The 21,101-nt window shown below is 41.4% G+C and overlaps 2 protein-coding genes across 5 annotated transcripts; one reads left to right on the top strand and one right to left on the bottom strand.

Annotated features, from left to right (window-relative positions):
- Nucleotides 1-265: 265 nt before the first annotated feature.
- On the bottom strand, nt 266-6,555 carry bag3 (BCL2 associated athanogene 3). 2 transcript variants are annotated; one of them, XM_063191922.1, is made up of 4 exons: nt 6,317-6,555; nt 3,824-4,216; nt 3,188-3,571; nt 266-2,632 (listed from the first exon to the last, which is right to left on the bottom strand). In XM_063191922.1, exons 1-4 carry the CDS (start codon nt 6,512-6,514, stop codon nt 1,643-1,645), a joined length of 1,965 nt encoding a protein of 654 aa, XP_063047992.1. In that variant the 5' UTR covers nt 6,515-6,555; the 3' UTR covers nt 266-1,642. The 2 variants fall into 2 exon arrangements, with proteins under 2 accessions (XP_063047992.1, XP_063047993.1); XM_063191923.1 differs by having other exon boundaries at nt 3,851-4,216; nt 6,317-6,553.
- A 770-nt stretch (nt 6,556-7,325) lies between these two features.
- Nucleotides 7,326-20,774, top strand: tial1 (TIA1 cytotoxic granule-associated RNA binding protein-like 1). 3 transcript variants are annotated; one of them, XM_063191854.1, is made up of 13 exons: nt 7,326-7,484; nt 8,766-8,862; nt 9,203-9,301; nt 10,059-10,113; nt 10,491-10,578; nt 12,437-12,512; nt 12,962-13,070; nt 13,857-13,952; nt 14,552-14,636; nt 17,804-17,927; nt 18,209-18,384; nt 18,671-18,706; nt 18,836-20,774. In XM_063191854.1, exons 1-13 carry the CDS (start codon nt 7,456-7,458, stop codon nt 18,951-18,953), a joined length of 1,188 nt encoding a protein of 395 aa, XP_063047924.1. In that variant the 5' UTR covers nt 7,326-7,455; the 3' UTR covers nt 18,954-20,774. The 3 variants fall into 3 exon arrangements, with proteins under 3 accessions (XP_063047924.1, XP_063047923.1, XP_063047922.1); XM_063191853.1 differs by having other exon boundaries at nt 18,833-20,774; XM_063191852.1 differs by having other exon boundaries at nt 18,812-20,774.
- The last annotated feature ends 327 nt before the right edge of the window (nt 20,775-21,101 follow it).

Genomic DNA, 21,101 nt, shown 5'->3' with positions numbered 1-21,101 from the left:
ACAAGATAACAGGACTGTAACATTCGCTCTGTCCTCTCACTCGAGACATGCTTAGCCCTGTTATTATTATTCTTTTTACTTTCATGTTTCTTTCTTGAGATATTTTCTATTTTCTTCAGATAAAGTGTCTTTACAAATGCTGTTGTGATATTACATTTTTATCCACTACATTAATTGAACATATTCCACAATGAAATGAATTGCGCAACAACATCTTACAAAATACAATACGTAATACAAGACATAAGGAGACACTTAAATGGTATCAGCATTTTCAGGTAGATTTTTATTCACAGCCATGCAGCTATGACCTTTAGGATGCCAACACTGCGACAAATTACAACATTTTAAGCTGTGATGAATAGTGTGCACAATTTCACAGAGACATTGCAACCAATGCATTCCCTTGTTGCTACACTGTAGCCACTGACAGCGGATGCAGACAATGTGGCATGTGTTGACCAGTGGCAGTGCGATGGATTTGTAAAATCACATAAACAATTATATTTTTTTCTGTTACTGTGCGTGTGCATTTCTCTCACTCATAAGTTATCTGACATCATGGACTCACTGCTTTTACAATAGATCTTCACATTGTAAAAACTTTGGCACAAAAATATTAAGTAAAAATATATAATCATTAATACGAATATAATTGACAGTAATATCCATCTGTAAACGTATTATTACAATACTATGGTGATACGAGTGCCATCACAAACACAGGCATAGGGGGGAAGCAGTAAAAACAGAGGTGACCTGATATCAGCACAGTTATACGACTTTTGTATGATAATTTTCACATGAACACAATTCCCAAACAAATATATCAAGATTATCATTGTGCTCATAACACAATACAGTATGCTTGCATTATATCTACCAGTGATAAAGTGATGGTGATTGACTAGAAAATTTGAAGAACTTTTTTCAAGAACTCTTTCCAAGAACTTCTTTGAGATTCAGTGCAGGCTAACATTTGACATTTACTTAGCCATTAGCCCTTTCAAAAAAAATAAAAAATAAAACAAATTAAAATAACAAATAAAAGCGAAACCATTCGGGCGCGCGTTTTAACTTCAACTTAACTTCGTCCACCACTCCTTCATACAGTACTAAAGGACAAAGGGCAAACTTTATCGTAATAAACAATTACTTTCTTTAGGATGAAGGCCTCTTTGATTCAGTCTTATTTCTGAACATACTCAATAAAAACAGGCAGTGTTAATTCGACACTCAGAGAGTACTCTGGGACCAAATACACTCAAGAATGTTAAATTGACTCTGTAAGTGCTAAATTTACACTGCGTTTTTTACTGTGTAGCTGTCACCACTATGGTCCTCCTGCTACAGTAATTAGCTTGGTGAAAAGGCAACAACAACTGCTTTACATCAAAAAACACAAAAAAATCACACTGAGCAACCAATCGCATGAAAATGTCGGCGAGCAGAAAAAAAACATTCAATAACTTATACTGTAAGCATGCAACTTAATCTCAGCAGCGGAAGATAGCAGGGTGAGATGGCAGGTGAGAAGGTGAAAAAAGCAGAAAAATAAGTGGACCAGACGTTAACAATTCCAACAATCTCTTTTTTTCATTTGGCAACTGACAGTTCAGTCTCTTTGGCTTCACAGTTCCTTTTACGACGTCTCCTTAGCCATTTCCACCTCCCCCTGGCTCGTTGCACTGGCATCAGCTTTCTGCTCTGCATTGGCAGCTCCACCCCCAAAGCCCTCACCTGAAGGCACGGCCTGAACGTCGGCCACAGGCGGTGGAGGTGGGGGTAGCTGTTGCTCGCCATACGTCTCCAGGTAGTCCAGGATGGTCTGGACTTTGCGCACGCCGTCTCGTCTGGCCTGCCGCACGTCGGGCCGCCCCTCTGGGTCCACCGAGTCCAGGGCCAGCAGCTCTTTGGTCAACAGCTCCTCCAGCAGCAGATACCTCTTGTCGCTCTTTTTCCCGTTGAAGAGCTTCACCTCCTCTTCCAGTTTGTCCACCCGCTCCACAATCCTCTGCACCTTCATCAGGCCGGGGTGGGAGGGGGGTGGGGGCGGCGGCAGCTCAGCTGAGGCGGCCTCGGGTGCTTCTCTTGCTGGCAACTCCTCTGCCTGCACTGATGGTGGTGGTGGCGGAGGAGGAGGGGGTGTGGGTGCGGGTGCAGGAATGGGCTCCTGGCGTTCCGACTTGTCTGGGATCTGAATGGTGATGTTTGAAGTCTCTTTCGGCTGCTGTTGGGGTTGGGGTTGGGGCTGGGGCTGTGGGGGAGGTGGGGGTGCTTGCTGATACAGTTGCTCTGGTGGTGGTGGTGGTGGGAACGCTTGCTGTGGTGATTGTGGTTGTTGCTGCTGTTGGTATGCTTGCTCGGTTGGCTGTTGCCGGGGATGTGTCTGAAACGCTTGCGGGGGTGGATAGATGACTTGCTGCGGTTGTTGCTGTGGCTGATATGTTTGCGGTGAGGGCGGCTGATGCACTTGCTGGGGTGGTGGTGCTGACTGTGGCTGATACTGTGGTTGTGGGACGCTAGCTGTGGGTCTGTGGACATCTTCGCTCTGCATGGTGTGGCTGACGGGAATAGGGATTTCCCTATCCAGTTTCGGTGCAGTGTCTCTCTGTGCAATGTGAGGCTGGACCTAAACAAAAAGAAAGATGTCTATTACAAGCCATAGCAGCCTACTGTTATACTGTATGTCGTGTATAACTGTTCAGCTGACAAGGTACACCATTTTTAAACATTTAAACAAAATTTAACAAGGGATCAATGCTCCACGAGAACATCATCATGTATGAGCTACATGCCCCATGGGGAACCAGTTGCGAGTCCACTACAGGTCATTTCCCAACCCTACCCTATCTCTCTCTCCCGTGCACTTCCTGTCTACTCTCTCATACCAATCACAATGGGCCTTAAAAGAAGGCCTTGAGAAAATCAAATGTTCAAGAATGAATTAATTAATAATTAATATCTAATTTTAACTGTAACTTTACCTATCATTATTATTTCCACTTTTTGGAGTGTTTTGAGATCATGTTGTATAGTGATATTGCACTTTAAACAATAAATATTCTTCTTCTTCTTCTTATTATTATTATTATTATTATTATTAGTAGTAGTAGTAGTAGTAGTAGTAGTAGTAGTAGTAGTAGTAGTATTAAGTCAAATTGCCACAGTGTGAAGGGATCTTTACCTGTGGTCTCTCCCCCATGACCTGCGACCTGACAGGTGACTGGGCCCTGAGGTGCGGTGGCAGCTCACAGCCTTGTTTAATAGGGACTTTTTGGATAGGGACAGCGCTGTCACGATGTATTCGGTTATCACGTGGCACCGCTGACATGGGTCCGCCATGGGGCATGCTTCCCCACTCGTCGGGCTGTCGGCCGTGGAAGGCAGAGGGCTGGTAGTCTGTGTGTGCTGGGGGGAAGTACTGCGAGTGGAAAGTGGGGTTCATCTGGGGCGGCGTAGCGCATCTGGCCCCCTCGTGTATGACTGGAATGGGAATGTAGCCGGCCTGCAGACCTGAGGTGCTACTGGGCCGCGGTGGCTGGAGAGGCATAGTGTGTGGACTCATTCCCTGAGATGGGAGAAAAGAAAAACAATCCATTACTGGAAGGACCAAAAGTCTGACATGAAATACGTTGTAAATATCGCAAGACTCCCTTATTGATGAATATGTTTGACAAAAGCAAAGGACGAGGATTTTTTTTCATTTTCATATTACATATTTAAAATGTACTCTGTGTTTTATAAACAGAAATTAGAGGCTAGAGAGTAACTTTCTAATCTTTCTCATCTCATTTCAACCTAGCAAACGAGACAAACTCACTTGGCGTCCCAGGCTACAAGATCTCACCTCTGGTCCGAGTGAAACGGGTGAACAAGACATGCAGTGGGCGTCGGAGTGGGGGCTCTCATGGGAGTTGATGTGCACGGGCGAGCGTGCCCGACTGTGCAGAGCTGTGGGCGTGGGGGAGGGCGATGGGGAGGGCGTGCGGCCCTCGGATCTGAGGTTCTGTAGGGAGGCTGGCTGGGCGTAGGAGAAGCAAGCTGGCTGAGCACGCAGCTCCATGTTGTCATGGTGCACGGGGATGGGGACGTATCCCGGCCGAAGGAGAGGGAGCTTCATCTCCCTGACGAAGCTCCTCTGATTATCCTGCAGGGGCGAGGAGGACGGCTCCATGGCAGGTGCGAAGGGCCCGTTTGAGGACGTTGGGCTAAACTGGATAAAGTAGAGAATAACACATCAATCACCCATGGCAATCTGGCCTGCCCCCTTGTCAACGTCTGATGCATGGAATGTGTGATTGGCGCCACCCTTAGGTGACCTAAACAATGCAGGTGGACACACAAACAGCCAGACAAACAGCCAGACTGCAATATCTGGCCCAACCCCCGGGGGCGTCCACGGGCCAGGTAAAAGTGAGACAGGAGGTGTCAACAATGCATCATATAGGCCTAATAAATGTTCATATTTTAACATTATTGGTACAGTGGCACTTATCACTGCCCGTTTGAGGATGTTGAGCTGAACTGGGTAGCCTAGAGTAAAAAAGTGAGACATGCCAATCTTTAAATAGTATAATGTAATGAAATTTGCACATAAAAATTATTGTTAAAGCGCCAGTTGTCTGCCATTTCCACTGCCGCTCCAATTACAATTAGGCTTGCTGCAATGAAAAACAACTAATCCTCACAACCCACCAATCAACTGACAATATATTCCTTGAGACACTGTACAAATGTCAAACTAAATTCAACTTCAATGGATTGGCTGTCAATGGAAACATATAACTGATGCTGACTATTGAGTTAGCACAATGACAAAGTAGGCTATTTGATTGTGCTTTAATACTGTTTCTGACACACTGTTTCTTTTTGCCTTCCATGTACAGTAGGGAGGCTTACATCATTGGCTGATGTCATAGGCAGTCAAGGAATGTGCAGGAGCCCTGCACGTTCTGAGAAATGTCCCTGGCTCATGTCAAAAGTCACACCTCCCACATTAGACTACCCCCAAAGAAATAGCCATGATGATGATGATGATGATGATGATGATGATGATGATGATGAGGGAGGGAGGTAAGATGGGATATGCATAATAGTATCAGGCCAATGTGAGAATATAAACACTCGGGATATCATTGTTTTCTTTACATAGTTCTTTACCATAAGTGGTGCATTTTTAGGGACACACATTTTGAACTGGTGGGACAACTTCATCACATTACTTTTTTAACAAATGAAAAAGGATTTATGTTGTTTCAGGGTAGCCTAACTCTAGAAAGTCTCAGCTGTTTGACCCCATTTGCCAGCAAATTCACTCTGTAGGCCTAGACAGTATATGACCTGTATATCACCGCTTTCAAATATGTGTAAATAATTTTTATTGGAAAATATAACTCTTAAACATGGGTGGACAACCCTTGTGTCCTCTGCCATTTTAGCACTGAGGCAACTCCAGCGTCGTTGCACCCATTTTATCCCCTGGCAGCTGCGTCTTTCCAGCAGATTCTTCAGGACGCTAACTTCGGACAGGCACCGAAGAGGGCTCAATAAATATTGCGGTGAAGAAACTCACATGTGCTTGCGCATGTCGGAGCAACCGGAGCCTACCTTTTTTCAAAAAAAAATAATCAGATTTGAGCGACACTGAATACAGATTGCGCTTATCTGTGCGCATAGGAGTTACTGGAAGTTAACGGGAGATAGAGGATCCGCCTCAAACCCCTTGTATGGGAAACTTTCGAGCACGAGATACCACATCGTACACCCTGCGGTCACCGTGGTCAAACGCATTGGCAACACAAAGTGGTTTAAACGCAATAAGAGTAGACAATCATTTAAAACGCACGACTTGGCAAATAACTGCAGTGCGTCATGCAGAAAGCATTCGAGCTTGGGTCATTTAACAGAAACATTACAGGTTGGTGGTGGTGGGCTTACTTGTTCCTGTCACAATGGTGAGCTAGTCCTGTACTATTTAAGGACATGATGAATCACTGTGGGTTGCGACCATCGTCGCAACTGGTTTGTCTCATGGTTGGTTTACCTCGTTGGTATTACGCAGTAATTACTCCAATTCATCAAATATATTGTATAAACAGCTAAAACCAGAGAACACCAAATGGATAGTCTATGACTCATGCAAGGTTAATGAACGCACCAAACCATGTCTAATTATAACGCAACCTGCCAAAATAACTTGACAAGCCTTAAGCGACCAAATACCACAAATAGACCCCCATACTTTCATAGCGAAAAAACTTGGAGCTCAATTAACTGGTTGCTGGTGGTTTGTTTAGAAGAGGAAACCTCTTACCTTTTTGCCATCATGTCTTGGATCATTCCATGTGGTTATCCGATTATTGTGATCCACGAAAAATGGCCATCCAGTCTGTGGATCAATTTTTATTTCCCAACCCGGAGGGAGAGGGTCGTTTGTGGCCATCGCAACCATTGGAGACTGCGTCTTCATGCTCTGGGAAATCCTCGGTCTTGAATACTGAGCCATTGCCATGACTTCTCGGATGTTTTAAGGAATCGATTCAGTGACGTACAGTCGAGGGGTTGTCCTTCCAGAATGAACTCGACGATGATAGATACTTATGAGAGAAGTAGTTGGCGAGGAGGGGAAAGTTCTAGAGGCGTGTTCTCCAGTGTTGCCGTAGCACAGGCTCTAATATTGATAAGATGTCAAAATATCAGCAAACCTTTGGTTCATCGGCAGGGAATTTGCATTGTAAAGAGAGTCTCTGGTCAATAAGATGGAGATTCCTTTATGAACTTGTGAAGTGTGGACGTACCCCTTGATGAGAGTGATGCACATTTTCAACTTTATGTGATGTGTACTTGAATTTGGGCGAACATGGGCAAAGGAACTGAATGGCACATCTCACACAGGCACTAATTAGGCTACACTCACTGACATGGATGCATGCATATCACTGCTGTTATTCCAATCCAACCTGACAATATTTCCGGCTTCCTGACAGATGCCTGGTGTCTGCACGTGCCGGGTGTTGTGTCATTCTTGTCTCGGATGACGTTCTTCGAAATCAAAGCTAAAATGGGATAGTTAACAGTTTCCCCCCTTGATTGAATATGATATGCTGTATTGATGTATTTCACGAGGGGCTCCCTGTCATTTAGGCTATATATCTATTCTTTATAACATTCAGCTGCCTAAACTAGAAGACGCTTTGAGACTGTAAAACAACAGATTGTTACAGTAGCAATTTTCATAGACCACTCTAACAGGAGCACTGTTACATTGTAATTATTTTTCTTCCAAACGTAGTTCTGCGCATGTGCTGATTGGGTTTCCTGACTTGCCGGTTTCCGCCATTTTCTGCATGAAGGGGCTACGTTACCTTAGTGAAATATAAGACTATTGTTGGTAATAACTAAAGACTAACACGTAATAACAGTTTGTAATAACACACCTATCGGTATCTGAGCATGGAAGACGAAGGCCTCCCCAAAACACTGTAAGTAGCACACAGGGCAAACAGGGACAGTTAAAGCAAAGTCGAGGTCCCTGAGTAGCCATCGGAGCACAGGGGCTCATTAGCTGACCAGCTAACATTAGCTGTCTGTGTTGTACTCTGATGATGTCAACATACAAGCAATCGACATTAAACAGTTAGCATATTATACTATGTATAAACACAGCTGTACAGTTCGGAGCTGTCTTGTAGTGACATACAAATCAAGATGACATGGGGGCAGCGGCTAAGAAAACATGAGTTAGCCTATCCAGTTAGTCAGAATACAGAATGACATTAGCGTGCTATTTCTTTTATAAAGCCATGTAGTTAAGTTCTGCCAATCTGGTATAATACTCCTAACAGGTGAAGTAAAGTAGCTATAGTCCGTTTAGTTGGCTGTCGACTTGACACCACACACCGTGCAACATTATCCCCCGACACTTTTATGATGGTCCTCTTGACACTGACAGCCCACTTGCTTTATTGGGAACGTTAGCAGCCCAGCTAGAGATGCTGCTAAATGTCATGCCTAGACTAGAAGTTCCTCCTTATTCTGAGCAACATGGATTATTCTTAAGACATGCTAACAAAATATCATCACCACCTTGATTAGTCCCCCAACTGTGGTGATGTACGATGGTGCACTTTGAGTTGGATGGTGAGTGACTGACAACTGGCAGAAGATGGTCACTAGCTAAGCTAACTATAATGGTCTCAGATGTCATGCTGGGGACAACAACAACAGTCTTTTCTGCAAGCTCCAGTTGTAATTACCAGTCACACTTAGGCAATGATTCTCTACAGTATACGATGTTGTTTGGACTATTAATAACTATAGACAACTTTTTTCTTCCATCAGAAGAAACTACACCATCAGAAAAGTCGTCAGAGACTATCATGATATTGCCTGCCAACATAGTACAGTTGCCATGTGTATTATTACCTTAGTGTCACCCCAATGAGAATCCACACATAGTTCATATAATGACAGCATTATATTAGTAATGGTAGTTTCTTACAAACAATGCATAGTCCAGACTCAGCCACTAACAATAGCTTATTTTATTACTTGAAGTTGATATATTGCTTTTAAAAAGATCTGTTGTAACCCTGTCAAGAGATGTCACAGAGAATTTCGGTTGTTTACTTACACCGAACCCTGTCTAAATGCACCGTAGTTTCGTACAAGTAGTGGATAGCCCATGCATAGTCACTAACACTTGCTTATTTTATCATTTGAAGCTTACATGGTTGTTGTTGTTTTTTTCATTTCATGTGAAGATATGTTGGCAACCTGTCAAGAGATGTTACGGAGAACTTGATTCTTCAGTTGTTTACCCAGATCGGACCCTGTAAGAGCTGCAAAATGATAACAGAGGTAACTAAGTTGACATTTTTCTTAATATTTTCATCTCAGAGTTTTAGCTTGAATTTGTTGTTTGTTATGTTTGCCAGTATCCTCATCCTGTGTATTGTATATTGAAGGGCAGTTTGTTGACTGGTCTGTTTCATTCAACATAATTTGTGAGTTTGTAAGTTTAAATGGATATGGTTTGCAAGCACAGTAGTGGTGTTGGTTCTTGTATTTGTATTCCTTTAAAGAGTCTTTCTAGTAGTTGTTGGGTAAGTGTACGTCACACTTACTGTGCTTTCTCCACTGGCATGAACCTATACCCTTGTGTTGACTTCCATGTGCCGTATTTGCATGTCTGTTGCAGCATACAAGCAACGACCCGTATTGCTTTGTGGAGTTCTTTGAACACAGGGACGCTGCTGCTGCATTAGCAGCGATGAACGGCCGCAAGATCCTTGGGAAGGTACGCACAGCAGCAAAATAAATCAAAGGTTAATTTAACCTAGAGAGTTGAATTTAACACCTGCAGTGTTGGTCCTAGTCCCTACATGTTCAATTAACGCTGCATAATGTGCTACGTACAGCAATACATGGCTAACACATTATCTGTGAACATCCGAGGTCATCCTGCGCAGTTTGCCCTCCGGGGCTTGAACCCACAATCCTTAAGCAAACCTCCAGCTTGGGAGGCAGGCATTAGCAAGTGAACTGAAAGCTAGGCCATATTTTAGTTCAGATGCAGAATTTCCACCAGCTCTTTAGAGTTAAGGCGCCCACCTTGACAGCAACCACCTAACACCTTAACTAGGTCCCCAGAAAGATTTTAAAGACATTTTGAACGTACCTTCTAAAATTGCTGTACCAAAAATGTACACAAGCTTATTTTTTGAGGTTTTCATATTGCATTTCATACGAAGCTGCACAACATGGCCTTTTCGACAATGATAGTCGCATGTCTCTGACACTGATTTACCCCCACCACCTTGACTAACAAATATTCTGCGGGAAATACTGAGGTGGTATTGCAGGCGATAAACAAAAAACTGAACTACATCATAACAACATTGCTATGACATTACCAAGAGTCTTATGTAACAGATTATGATTTGGTCATTACCTTTACCACAACACCAAGCTTTATAATATGCTCTGCATGAAGGGGTTAAAGTGGTTGCTTAAATGTTATGTTGATGTTTTGCACTGATGTGTTTTCTTTATAGGAGGTGAAGGTGAATTGGGCCACAACACCAAGCAGCCAAAAGAAAGATACATCCAGTAAGTAACAGTGTTGTCAATTACAACGGTGGTTCTCCAAACTTGGGGTCCGGGAACTCCTGGGGGTCCACTGCTTATTGCCAGGGGACAACGAAAAGTTTGTTACAGTGCAATACTACTACGTTATTTTGTCCCTTTGTTGATTGTTTCCGTGACTTTTAGTACTGAATTATCCGGTCTTAATGTGTGGGACACACAGTTACACATTTCAGTCATTTGCGGTGTGATAAAGAGGCAGTCGATGGAAACTGTTGTGCCCCTGACCCAAACAAGTGTGAGAATCAATAAACAAACAAAAGAGCAGTATTTTCTGTGTTTTGACTGTCTATGTCTTTCATATTTGTCAACATTCACTAGCATGTGTTCTTTCATTTTAGATCACTTCCATGTCTTTGTGGGTGATTTGAGTCCAGAGATAACCACTGAAGACATCAAAGCCGCTTTTGCACCGTTTGGAAAAATCTCGTAAGTTTTACACTCCACCTCTCAGAAGGCCTCTGCTTCAGAGCTCAAGTGTTGCTGAGGTAAAAACAAGGTCACTTAAAAGAACCTCGTTAGCACCTGAAATATGGGAAGTTTTCTAGTATTTGGAAGTTAAGTGCACTCTCAACTTCATTTTAATGTCAGACTTGCTCTATTGCCAGACTACTACCTAACCTTTATAAGGATATCATCTTCTTTGTACTGAGCTATTCAATATTTGACCTTCTAGTATAACAGCACACGTATTACTTATCATAGGCTCCATGCTGTAGCCTGAGACAGCATATGTCTGTGTTTTGTGATTTTACAACTCCAAACGGTCATGGTGTCTATTGTGACCCTGAGGGAATGGCCCTTAACTTGCAAATAATTCAGACACACACTGACAGTGCACAGTCTTGTGTAAAGCACCTTGTAGGATTTAAACTCCATTATTTGGGTCACTCATACCCAACCAAGTGTAATTACATACAGTATAGTACATATCAAAGCACTGTAATGCTAAATATTGTTTGTGTAGTCCTTCCCTTCATGCTGTGTTGACACTTTTAGAGAATGGTAAGTATTTATTTAAATGTTATTTAACGTTGCTGAAGGCAGATGTGCTTTTTTTAATGTGACTGTACGTGCAAGCTGAACAACTTGTCAGTGCCCACAGCTGTAAGTAGTGATGGGCAATCTGGATTCAAGAGTTATAATCCAGTGCCACATATTCCAAATGCCCTGGTTCTATCTGGCTAGTTCAACCAGTTGATCAGGCAGTCACCTAGCTGAATCGGACAGGTAAAACCAGGTCATTTGAAATATGTGGCACTGGATAGTAAAGCAATGATTCTAGGTTGCCCGTCACTTGCTGTTAAGTGTCAGCTCAGTAATAGCGCTCTGGTTATTTTACAGAATGCTCATAGGATTGGGACAGGATCTTGAAGGCTAACAGCAAAAGGAACTGTGCACACTGGAAAACTCAGATGTAGTTTTTTCTTTTATTATTCCATTTTATTCTCATTCTTCTTATATTTATATATATAGTGTATATACACTGCAGTAATATTGTTATTAACCATTTGCGTAGTGTAGAATTTTTTTAACCAGATCCAAGTATACTTGTGCTTTACAAAAAGAGAAATGTTATTTAATGATGGTTTTGCCTACTGTAGATGATGTTGATTCTAGTTTTTTGACTCTCCAAACATTCTGAAAATGTCAATTTTTCGAAATTTGCAGCTTCCCAAACTCCATATTGGTGGTAACGAATTGACCAGGAAAAATAAAGAAATCTAATAACAGGCCATGTATGCCGTTTAATTCCTTTTTTTCTCTTTGATATTTTTCTATTATATAATAGACATATGCATATAATGTTATGTATTCTGCTGGTAGGCTGAGAAACGTCAGCAAAAATGTAGAAATGCATGGTATACTAGTAGTAAATAAAAATAGAAATGACATGTTTGATTTCAAAGGCTTAATGTTGTAAGGGTTATTAAAAGCTGGAAGTATTGAATATAAGAACATGTAAATACTGTTAAAAATTCAAGAAAGAGGAATCAGTCGCATAGGTTGCATGTGTACATACTTTTGTTTGGGGTTTTTTTGTGTTGTTTTTTTCTGTTCTTTTCAAATGAAAAGCCTTGCATCAGAGTTCAGGGAGAATAGGATGGAAACTCTAGCTTTAGCTGGCTAAGCATTTCGGCCAATGGAGTGATTCTCAGTGCAGCCTGTGTGTGTGTGTGTGTGGGTGTGGTTCCTTATTTATTTTTTGTTTCTTTAAATCTTATGCTGATAGCTGATGATGTGAGTGTCCTGTCCCCTCTGACTCTCCTATGTCCTGTTCCTGCAGGGATGCGCGTGTGGTGAAGGATATCACGACAGGGAAATCAAAGGGGTATGGATTTGTGTCCTTCTATAACAAACTGGTAAGGCTCCAGAGCAGCAACACAGAGTCAAGGTTATTCCTATTTATGTTCATTCTCTTACTTACTTACATCATTTTACTGTAAAGAAAAAATGAAAATACATACCGGTATATATAATAGGCTTTTTTAGATGTTATAGCCCCAGTGCCAACACGGCTTCACTCTAATGGAAAGTATGCTCATAGGTTTTCAAGAGATTAGATATCTCTTTATGTAGGTTTCAGAACTTGACAAGTGGTCTTAATAGACAAATGATTAGAATGTGTTGTAGTTCACACTGCATAGATTGTTGAATAGACTTTAATTGCTAAGTATCTCATCATAGAGGAATTGCAGAATAATAATAATAATAATAATGATAAATTAGCTAGTCTGGTAGTTCATCTTGCATTTGGGCACTGTGTTCAGAGCCCAGTCATGAGGCTGTGCTTTCTTTCCGTTGGTCTTAGGATGCGGAGAATGCCATCGTGCACATGGGTGGCCAGTGGCTGGGCGGCCGACAGATCAGAACCAACTGGGCCACTCGGAAGCCTCCAGCCCCCAAGAACGTTCCAGAGAGTAAGTGGACATCATTAATCCACAAGCCCATCACTCCATCATCACTACATTTCTTACAGAGGGGTCTGACTGGGCTTCGGAAGCCATGGCAGAATCAGAAAACAAATCAATGTGTGAACTGAGCGTGTGTTTGAATTCCAGTCTTACCATTTCACTCAGGGGCAAACAGAGTCTGTGGGAATCTGATAATCCAAGTCAACCATGGCATTGGAAGTATAAGCAAGCCTTCTATACAAATTCAAATAAAGTGCTGTGGGACGGTCAAGTGATCATAACAATAGTATTAGACGTAAGTTGCATTGATAAATTCCTCAAAGCACTTAGAAGTTGTGAGAGAAGCGAGACAGAATTTCTATAATAACACAAAGCAGAGTTTACATCACTGTAGAAGCTCACTTTTCTTTCCTCAAACAAGCAGCCGAAGTTTGCAATGTCAGCCTTCCAGGGTACCTTCTGGAATAGCTGTCAGCAGCTTAGAAGTAGAGATGCACCCTTGTGGCAGAAAGTTTGACTGGCAGGTTGGTTTAGCGTTGCACCATAGGGGAAAATCCTGGATCAGCAGGATCTGGCAAGCCAATCACTCACAACATTGAATCTGTGTAGAAAGGTTTATTTTTTATTTTGTTATGATCAATTATGCATCGTTGTAATGACGTGGAAGATGTGCAAGTCACTGAATTGTCGTGGGGTGTTCACTGATAACAAGCTTACACAAAACCTATTCTAATCTATTCCAATCTTACTGAATTGAATGCATCTATTCAAGTGGGCTGTCTGAAATTGCAGGTAACTCGAAACATCTGAGATTTGAAGATGTGGTGAACCAGTCGAGTCCTCAGAACTGCACCGTGTACTGTGGGGGGATCCAGTCCAACCTCTCAGGTACACTGGACTCTTCTTCCCTCTGTTATGTGGACTAGCCATTGTCTAGGTGTACATTATCTCTGAATTCATAATTCAAAATAAAGTGGAAAGGACAGCACAGCACTGCTAGTTGAATTTTTTAAAAATATTTCTCTCAGAATGAGCACCCAGTTACTCTTTGCCTTTGTTGAGATGAGCGTGTTATAAAGTTTATTTCGAATTCCATAATTCGGAATGAAATAGTTTGGAATTAGAATTATTCTCCGTCGAGTTTACATGAAGCACTTCCATTTAATTCCGAATAAACATCTGGGGATCAGAAAGCATTTCAATTGGACAGAGGAGATACACACTGGGTCTGCGTCGGCAGATCCACTCTGTGAGTTGTTGCCTCAAGTTGTGTCATCACAAAGCATTCATGGAACAACTGGAATTGTTTTTAAAGCGTAATTAACGTGTACATGATAGGGGAATAAAGTTTTTCGAAATTAGTAGTGGAATAAAGTTTACATGAGGTTTCCAAAGTGAAATTGAATGTCCCATGTAAACAAGACCATTCTCCGGGTTTTTAGACTATGAACAAATGGCTTAACTTCTGCCTTCCCTCCCACCTGCAGAACATCTCATGCGACAGACGTTTTCACCCTTTGGACAGATCATGGAGATCCGCGTGTTTCCAGAGAAAGGATATTCGTTTATCAGGTTAGTTTTAGAGCTCCTGGCCTGAAATGTATGGGAGATATTTGCAGACACATTTGATGATCATTTCGTGGCGAGAGACTTATCTGATCAGTATGAATGCTAACTGTTGGGGCAGGCACTTCTCTAGTCTACTGGACACATTCTGTTCTAGATCATTGTCTAGAATTTGAACTTGTAGCAAACTAATTATCCCTCTGTTGACACTACTGATACCACGTCTGCTGCAACTCCTGCTAGTTGTCCTTGAATGGAGAAGGCAGTGTAGTGTTTTTTTTTTTTGTTTTTTTTTTTAATCTTTTTTTGAAAAGTAAGACCAACGCACACCAGACATTCTAATAAGGTGCAGGTTATGGGATGCATGCTTGGTCAAGGGATAAAAGAACCCACACACTCTCGCCAATGCCAGATTAATTTGAAACAAACGGGAAAGTCGGGAACCTCAGGATGGCCGCACAGGTCGAAGCGTTTGTTTCAAATAAATCTGGCCTTGGCAAGGGTGCGCGTTTTCATACCTGTAGCCCCATCATGCATACCGTTCCATCAGTGGAACGCCGTAATAATCATTGAAAAGTGAGCGACAATAGTACTGCATCACTATGACAAAACACAGGGCCTTTACGTAGTAATGCACAACAACTTGGTCATTTTTTCCCTCTTACTTCTACATCAGAATACTAGATCATAGATGTATCTTTCAACACTCATTTCTGGTCATGTTACTCTTGCCTACCTCAACTCTGAGTATGTTTTTTGCACATTTGTCTACACCTGCTCACAGAATATGTTTTTGCACAATAGGTTTTTTTCCCCTTCCTGATTTACCTGTGTTATATGTCTCTTGAAATGTCCTTGTGGGCATTATGTGTATTTGTGAAAGCTACTTGACATCGCAATTTCCCCCCGGGATCAATTAAGTTACTCAACTCTATTCTTCTCTACAAAATGGATGTAAAAGCCATAAGTAAACCACCAGTTACCTGTCAAATATGTAGTTAATTATATATATATATATATATATATATATATATATATATATATATATATATATATATATATATATATACAGTTAGGGCCAGAAATATTTGGACAGCAACACAATTATCATCCTTTTCCACCCTATACCCCACCACAATGGATTTGAAATAAAACAAACAAGCTGTGCATTAACTGTAGACTCTCAGCGTTAATGTGAGGGTGTTAAAATCCATATCGCATAAACAGGAATGAAATAGCAACGCTTTTTGTGTGTGTTGCCCACTTTTCAAGGGATCAAAAGTAATTGGACAGTAGGCTTCTCAGCTATTTTCCAGTCAGATGTGTGTTATTCCCATACTACACCATCACCAAGATGTCAATACAAGGTCTTAGGGTTCATTTGAAGTGTTCCATTTGCATTTCCATATATTTTTGCGGAAAATCCATGAGATCCAAAGTCCATCTGTCACCATCAGTGATGCAAGCCATCATAAGGTGGAAAAAAATCAAAACAAACCCATTTGAGAGATGGGGAAACATTGAATATGATTAATTAAAGAGTTCAGAATGTTGGAAAAAAGAAATACCAGAGCAACACCAAATTACCTGGCAGACATGGAAGACAACTGCTGTGGATGACAGACAATATTCTGTATCTGGTGAACAAAAACCCATCTCCCAACAGTTGGCCAGATGTAGAACAGTGTCCAGGTGAACGGTGGAGACATGTCCAAGGCAACAATCAAGAAAAAGATCAAGAACATTGAGGAACACTTCACCATAGGAAATACAGAGGGTTCACTAAAAGATGTAAATTATTGATTGCATCAGAAATAGCAATACCAGATTTGGTTTTGCCAAACAACGTCTTAAAAAGACTGTATAGGTCTTGAGCTACATCCTATGGACAGAGGAGACAAAAATCATCTTGTACAAGGGTAATGGGAAGAAATGAGTATAGAGAAGGGAAGGAACTGCTCATGATTCAAAGCATACCACCCAATCAGTGAATCATGGTGGTGGTAGTGTCATGTTGTGGGCATGTATATCTGTCAATACGATTATCCCCTTGTATTTATTGATGATGAGGACTACCGACAAAAGCCACAGGATGAATTCTGTTTTTCAGGCTATATTATCACGTCATATTAAACCTAATGCTTCTGGAGTCACTGGACAATGCTTCACAGTGCAGATGAACAATGACCCAAAGCTTCATCTGAAAGCCACTAGCCATTTCTACCCCAGAAAAGTGGAATATTATTCAATGGCCCAGTCAATCACCTCACCTGAGTACGGTTGAGCAAGCATTTCACTTGCTGGAGGCAAAACTGAGGGGAAAATACCCTAAGAATAAGCAGGAACTGAAGACTGTTGCAATAGAGAGCTCACATAGCATCACCAGGGATAAACCCCAGTGTCTATTTATGTCTATGGATTGCAAATTACAGGCTGTAACTGACTGGAAAGTATTTGCAACCAAATAATTAAAAATTGAACGTTGGATGTATAAATACTAGACTGTCCAATTACTTTTGGTCCCTTAAAAATGGGGTGGCACTGATAGAAAATGTCATAATTACTTCACAGTTCACTCGATTTGGACGCAAACACCCCTATATTAAAGCTGAAAGTCTGCTGTTAATGTTCATCTCGTTTGTTTCATTTCAAATCCATTGGGATGGTGTACAGCACCAAAAACATGAAAATTGTGCAGATGTCCAAATATTTATGGCCCTAACTGTATATATATATATATATATATATATATTATATATATATATATATATATATATATATATATATATATATATATATAGTTAATATGAGCACGTATTGAATGAAGAATAAACCAAAGAAAGAAAAGTCTTCCAAATGTTGCAAAGTCAATTTTATTGGAAGCTTGTACTATGATGTGAACCAAGGATTTAGCCATTTCATGGCATGTTTGATGCAGTATGCAAAAGTACCACTAGAGGACGCTGTGTCTCCTTTGCGGGCAAAGGTAGCAACCCTGCTGTAATGAAATGTTTATTGTCACTTCAAGAGAAATGTACAAAAGCATTATAAAATTCTCGAAAATTCATTAATGTGATAAAACCAATGAAATTAATGTAAAAAAAGATATTTATCAGATGGACCATACATTCTTGTACGCACAATGATATACTTGCTCTACCTTTCGTCATTAGGTTTTCTTCCCACGAGAGCGCTGCCCACGCCATAGTGTCAGTGAATGGGACGGCCATCGAGGGGCACATGGTTAAGTGTTACTGGGGCAAAGAGGCGCCGGACATGAGCAAAAGTGTCCCACAGGTGAGCCAATGTTTACCCTACAGGCCACAAGGAAAGAATAGAATATATTGGGGATTATATTGTGGAGTATTTCAACGCATTGAAATGAAGCAAGGGAAGTGTTGGTTGATCATTGGTAACAGGGGCGGAGATATAAGGAGTGCAAGCAGGGTGTTTGCCCCCTGCTCCCAGGGCCCTCCTATTGTGACCAGGGCAGGCCGTATGGAGGCCCCTATAAGTGTCTTGCCCTGGGTCCCTATGTGCAATTGTTCCGCCACTGATTGGTAATGTGTTGATGCTAGATGGAGTACGGGCAGTGGGGCCAGTGGAACCAGGTGTACAGCAGCCCTCAGCAGCAGCAGCAGCAGCAGCAGCAGCAGCAGTATGGCCAGTACATGACCAACGGCTGGCAGCAGGTGCCGCCCTCCTACAGCATGTATGGACAGACCCAGTGGAACCAGCAGGGCTTTGGCATGGAGTGAGTATAGTAGCATCTTTTTCTGCCCATGGTAGGAGTGAGGGAGAGAGAGAATGTAACAGACTATGAAATACTTACCGGTATTTGTCACATTAATATGTGTATGTATTTATGTATGTACAGTATGTTTGTACGAATGTATGTATGTACGTATGTATTTTACATTTGTGTGTAGTATGTACCTGTATGTATGTGTCTGTCTGTCTGTCTGTGTGAAAGACATCTACTACTTGCCATGTGTGTTATGAAGTATTATTACTTCGTATTAAAGCTATGTTCTTTACAGGGACTCCATACTGGCAGCTGCGCAGAACATGCCAAGGTGACAACCTCACAATTCAATACTGTAAACACACAGTTGAATAGTTCAATATAAAAAGGATATGTTTGGCATGTTCTAGCTCTGACCTGTTCTCCTAAATCCCAGACCCATGTCTTCCCCCCCTAGCAGACAGTCCCAGTCCCCAGCGTGGATGGGAGGATTCGGGGGACAGCCTTCTCAACCTCAGCCCGGCTCCGTGATGCCCAACCAGCCCAGCTTTGGGATGGCTGGCTACCAGACCCAGTGAGCATCACCGGGGCTTTAGCTGAAGGGCAGTTACTCCCTAGCGGAAACTGGACCACTCAGAAGAAGAAATGTGATGATGCCGAGAACGAGGTTTTACGCCCACCAACCACATCTTATTTGAAAAGAGTAAAACCGAGCAAATTATGTTATTTTGTGAGAGACTCGCTATTCGGGGTGCTTTTAAATGGGACTTGGTGCCATACATTGGGAAAAATGGACGTTTATTGGTTGACAGACAATGTCTGTAGAAAAAGAACATCTTTTTGTGTTTTTTTTCTTGCCGTCTCATTGCTTTTCAGTGAATAAGAAGAGACGAGAGTGTAAAAAGTGTTTTTCCCTGCTTGTTTGAGTTTATGATTTCATGTTAATCTGACAGCTGGCAAGAGAGGAGGTTTGTTATTTTTTTGTCCCACTTTAAGAGACAGGGTTTGCACTGGTACATTTTAGTAGAAATGTTTGAAAATGTTTTAGTTTGTAAATGCTGTAGTGACGCTTTTTAAATATGAAAAAGGAAAACATTTTCACCCTACCAACTGAAAAGAACATTGTTTCATGCTCCAACATTTCATTTTGTACTAAATACAAACACCCGCTCCCCCCTAATCTACTCTAGTAGAATAATGTAACATAAGGAAAACACTTTTTCTGATAAATAAGTTTGAAAAAATGCAGTGTTATTTCATCATAGAGAGTTGATTTAATGTCTTTTAGATTGTATTTGGTCTCTTAGTGTTGGATTAATGCTGCACTTTTTACTGATGAATGCCTGTGTCTAGTGAATGTCATATCTGGATTTCTGCGCCATTGTCTGAATTTAGCTGTCTTAACTTCACTTTGGCACACCTTACCAACCGCTTCCCCCCCTGCACAATCTAGTATCTTTAGTTACCATTTAGCTGACATTTTTATTTCATTAGTGTTCATGACCATGCAAGGGCAAACATGTACATAGTCCTTTCATAACACAGTGTGACAGGAAGTTTTTTGTTTTGTTTTTAATCAAAGCATGCATTTTTCATTTTCCACAAGTTCCACAAGTAAATATCTGTACATAGAACACACTAGTACAAATGTGCTGAACTGACATTATTAAATCAATTCAGTGTAAGTTACAAAGAAGCCTTAATTTTTAAAAGGTTGGTGAATACATCACTTGATAACCTGCATTGCGATCCGGAGTCAATATTTGAGAGAGGTGTTGAGCAGCAGTCACGCAGCCCCTTTGCAGTTTCGGTCCTTAACCAAGGTGTGAGTTTTGCCAGATGGCTGTGCTTGGGTGAGCTGCATGTTTTTGTTTTAAAATGTGTTGTTGAGGTCGCAAAGATGAATTGAATGTAAATGGCTGACCTGTTTGATTACTTTCAGCAATTTGGGAAAATAATCAATCATATGAAAGGAGATGTCTCCTTTAATTTAAAGACAATTGGGTGTTGAGTTTTTTTTCTCCAGGCTGTAAAGTCTTCAAAAAAAAAAAACATGACTGAGAAGCTGCAACTGAAAAGTTATGTTAAAAAATAAAACTAGGCAATTGTTTTGTTCGTAACCATGTGTCCTTGTGTGTGTGTGCGTGCGTGCGTGCGTGTGTGCGTGTGCGTGCCTGCATATGAGTGTGACTGCTTAGAGGCGTCATAGTAGGGAGAGGCAAAGGGTACTCAGTTACCAGGGCCCAGTAGCATTAAGCAGGGTCCATGAGGAGGGTTTTAAATTGAGATGTAGGGAAATCCTGTGCATTGGCATAGGATTTGGCTCTGTGCCCCTGTTCACGCTTGTGAGTGTGCATTTGCTGAATACTCTTGATGGTTCAATAAATCACATCCAATTACTTTTGCAGTGAAGGTACTTTATTTTATAGTAGTTATTGTGGCACAAATAACTCAAGCCATGGTAGTCATGGTAGTACATGTTAATCTCTATTCCCGATTTGTGTAGTATGTGGGTAGATGACGTGACGTGTAAATTTTGCTGTCGCAGGCTCTTAAAATTAAGTAAATTCATGCTTTCAAAATTGTCAATGATTTAAATGATTAAACTAATGTCGTTGTTGTGAAAAAGTAATGTGTAATAAATCCAGAGCTTAAATAAGTATACTTAATTTTGAGTCAAATGTCACATTTGTCCTATGGTGTGACTGAGGCAAGCCTGGTTCTCC

The sequence above is a fragment of the Engraulis encrasicolus genome, chromosome 24, assembly GCF_034702125.1.
Source record: "Engraulis encrasicolus isolate BLACKSEA-1 chromosome 24, IST_EnEncr_1.0, whole genome shotgun sequence".
NCBI lineage: Eukaryota > Metazoa > Chordata > Actinopteri > Clupeiformes > Engraulidae > Engraulis > Engraulis encrasicolus.
The sequence above is the reverse complement of the archived record's forward strand: the minus strand, read 5'-3'. Positions and strand labels throughout refer to the sequence as shown.

Excerpts from the sequence above, each read along its gene's own strand:
- bag3 (XM_063191922.1), bottom strand. The coding sequence starts at position 6,514 with ATGGCAATGGCTCAGTATTCAAGACCGAGGATTTCCCAGAGCATGAAG. Across the intron at positions 3,572-3,823 it reads CTTGTAGCCTGGGACGCCAA|GGAATGAGTCCACACACTAT; the intron begins GTGAGTTTGTCT and ends CTCCCATCTCAG. Across the intron at positions 2,633-3,187 it reads TCATGGGGGAGAGACCACAG|GTCCAGCCTCACATTGCACA; the intron begins GTAAAGATCCCT and ends CTTTTTGTTTAG.
- tial1 (XM_063191852.1), top strand. The coding sequence starts at position 7,456 with ATGGAAGACGAAGGCCTCCCCAAAACACT. Across the intron at positions 7,485-8,765 it reads GAAGGCCTCCCCAAAACACT|ATATGTTGGCAACCTGTCAA; the intron begins GTAAGTAGCACA and ends TTTCATGTGAAG. Across the intron at positions 9,302-10,058 it reads GCCGCAAGATCCTTGGGAAG|GAGGTGAAGGTGAATTGGGC; the intron begins GTACGCACAGCA and ends TTTTCTTTATAG.